Genomic DNA, 2457 nt, shown 5'->3' with positions numbered 1-2457 from the left:
CCGGCCAGGGCATGAGTCAGCAGAGCGATGCTACTCGTTCCTGCCTCCTTGGAGCACCGTATCACTTGCCTGCCCAGCTTGCCAGCCAGTCAGCAGTGAGTGCACCTGCCTGCCTTGCCTGCCTGCCTTGCCTGCCTCCATTTTAGTGGCAGGGCCACCATGCGATGCGCCATGACCATTACCAAGCGTTTCATTCGTCGCTCCTTCCAGCTCAGACGGAGCCAGAGCAGCACCTCACAGGTACATGTAGCTCACTGGCACCTGCCCTCGGACTCGCATTCGGACCACAGGTGCCAGCCGGCTGGCCAACTCGGCTGGCCAATTCGCCCGTCCTGTCTTCTGGGTTCACTGCGATTCATAAGGCCCAGCGCACTCATTCTTCAATGGCATCCTCCGGCTAACCCGTGCCGCGTGGACTGCCCGTCTTCAGCTGGGGCTGACGTTGGCGTCGATGACGCCCATACACCGAATGTCAACTTGGCCTGATAAAAGAAAAGCATGCGGCATTGTGAAACAGCGCGTAGTTCCCGACAGATTTCTTCCCGCCGTCAACAAGCTCCAGACTCACGCTACTACTGTCTTATTTCACGTTCTTCTCGGGAAGCCTCATCAGGACACCTCTTTACAGAAGCGCTTTTCACTTGACACCTCCCAGCTCTTCCGACTCGAGGCACCACCGCAGCTCGTCTGAACTCGCCGGCCACTGGCATCTCCCTCTACAACCACCATGTCCCGCTTCTTCCCGCACACGGCATTCGCGGAGGACCAGCCGCTCGCCCGCACCATTCTCTGGACCCACGTCCTCACGCGCGCCGCCACCATGGGTTCCATCCTCGGCCTCGGCACCTTTGCCCTGCGCTCAGCCGCCGGGTCCCGCGTGCCCTTCCTCGCCTACGCGCCCGCCGACGCCGCGACGATCCGAGCTTCCACGACCCTCGCCAAGGCGGCCGCTCCCTCGGCGAACGCGTCGGCAAACCCGCTGCGAGCCGCCCGGCTGCTCGGCACGGTAGGGTCTGCGACGGTCGCGGCGGTGGGTGTCACAGCGCTCATCACGATAGCGCACATGTGGGGGAGGGATGAGGTCGAGTGGCTCGACCGCAGCTGGAGGCTCAGGGCCAACCCGTTTCAGACCGAGGTCGATGACTGGACGTACGGCGCGAGTCTCGCGGCGTTGGGAATTGCAGGCGTGAGCTTCCGCAAGCAGATGGCACATCTCGGGGTGGAGGGGCCTTGTTGGTGTTGCTGGGCTGGGCAGCGTTGTTGGGACGGTGGGCTACATGGGTTGGAGGCACGGCATCAAGGGCGGCACGGTTTGCTGCATGATGCCGCTGGTTGCGTGTGGTAACCGATGCTGAGACTGCAAATGCTGAGACTCGCAAATGCTGAGACTGTAAATGCTGAGACTGTAAATGCTGAGACTGTAAATGCTGAGACTGTAAATGCTGAGACTGTAAATGCTGAGACTCGCAAATGCTGGTCTGATGGGCGTGGTGTAAATTGGAAAGGTCTCTGCTACCATTCATGCCCGATGAAAGAAAGATGATTAGTGATGTCCCCAGATCGGCACTCGCTACCCATGTACAGCTTCCCCGCGTCCTCCACATGGACAAAGCTCTCAGCCTGGAGAAGGAGCTGCTGAGCGCCGAGCACCGCACCCCGCACCTTGGTTGGTCCTGCTTCCTTAGCTGATCGTCGCCTGTACCTCGGCTCGCCAGCTTATACAAAGCTATTCCGTTCATCTTCAATTCCCGTCGATGGGTGCGAGAACAGGCCTCCGACAAGTTTTCTGTGCTCTCTCCAGAAGAAACAAAATTGGTTCCAAAATACCTGATAGCTGGCCATTGATAGACCCTGCATCACCGCATCCTCCATCACCATGGGCTCAGATACTGCCTTGCGCAAGCTCTGGGAGCACCCCGATCCCAAGAGCACCCAGATGTATAAGTTCATACAACAAGTCAACCAGACGCACTCTCTACACCTCCAAGTGAGTCCTCTTCCCTCACTCGTTCTCTTGCTGTTGCGCTAAACATGAATAGACCTTTCAAGACATGTACACCTGGTCGTGTGCCAACCGTGCCACCTTCTATGCCCATGTCTTTACCTTTGCCAATATTATTCATTCTGGCGCTCCTACGAGCATCGTCGACGAGGCAGCCCCGATCGATGCCGTCCCCGTCTGGTTCCCCGGCGTCTATCTTAACTTTGCCGAGAACCTGCTTTACACGCGCACATCGGCAGACCCCAAGGATCACCGCGGCACCAAGGACAAGGAGGACGGCAAGATTGCGCTGACCGAGGTGCGCGAGGGCAACAGCGCCGTTCGAGACGTGACCTGGGCCGAGCTCAGAAGGGAGGCCGGGCGGCTGGCCTCGGCCATGAAGGCGCGGGGCGTGACCAAAGGGGATCGCGTCGTCCTCGTTGGCGCCAATTCATTCGAGACGCTCCTCGTCCTGA

At 59.3% G+C, this 2457-nt stretch overlaps 2 protein-coding genes across 2 annotated transcripts in view; both read left to right on the top strand.

The window, feature by feature from the left end:
* Positions 1-727: 727 nt before the first annotated feature.
* Positions 728-1345, top strand: VDAG_01325 (uncharacterized protein; the record flags this gene model as incomplete). The annotated part of the gene is made up of 1 exon (XM_009650211.1): positions 728-1345. The coding sequence occupies one exon, from the start codon at positions 728-730 to the stop codon at positions 1343-1345; it is 618 nt and encodes a 205-aa protein (XP_009648506.1).
* Positions 1346-1876: 531 nt separating this feature from the next.
* The window catches only part of VDAG_01324 (acetoacetyl-coenzyme A synthetase), a gene marked incomplete at both ends in the record, with an annotated part of 2316 nt that continues 1735 nt past the window's right edge, over positions 1877-2457 (top strand). Inside the window, 2 exons of the mRNA XM_009650210.1 lie at positions 1877-1987; positions 2040-2450. Coding sequence (XP_009648505.1) covers positions 1877-1987; positions 2040-2450 — 522 coding nt within the window. The remainder of the gene's footprint in view (positions 1988-2039; positions 2451-2457) is intronic.

Source organism: Verticillium dahliae, genomic scaffold, assembly GCF_000150675.1.
Source record: "Verticillium dahliae VdLs.17 supercont1.2 genomic scaffold, whole genome shotgun sequence".
Taxonomy (NCBI): domain Eukaryota; kingdom Fungi; phylum Ascomycota; class Sordariomycetes; order Glomerellales; family Plectosphaerellaceae; genus Verticillium; species Verticillium dahliae.
Note: the sequence above shows the minus strand (reverse complement) of the source record. Positions and strands in the feature narration are given on the sequence as shown.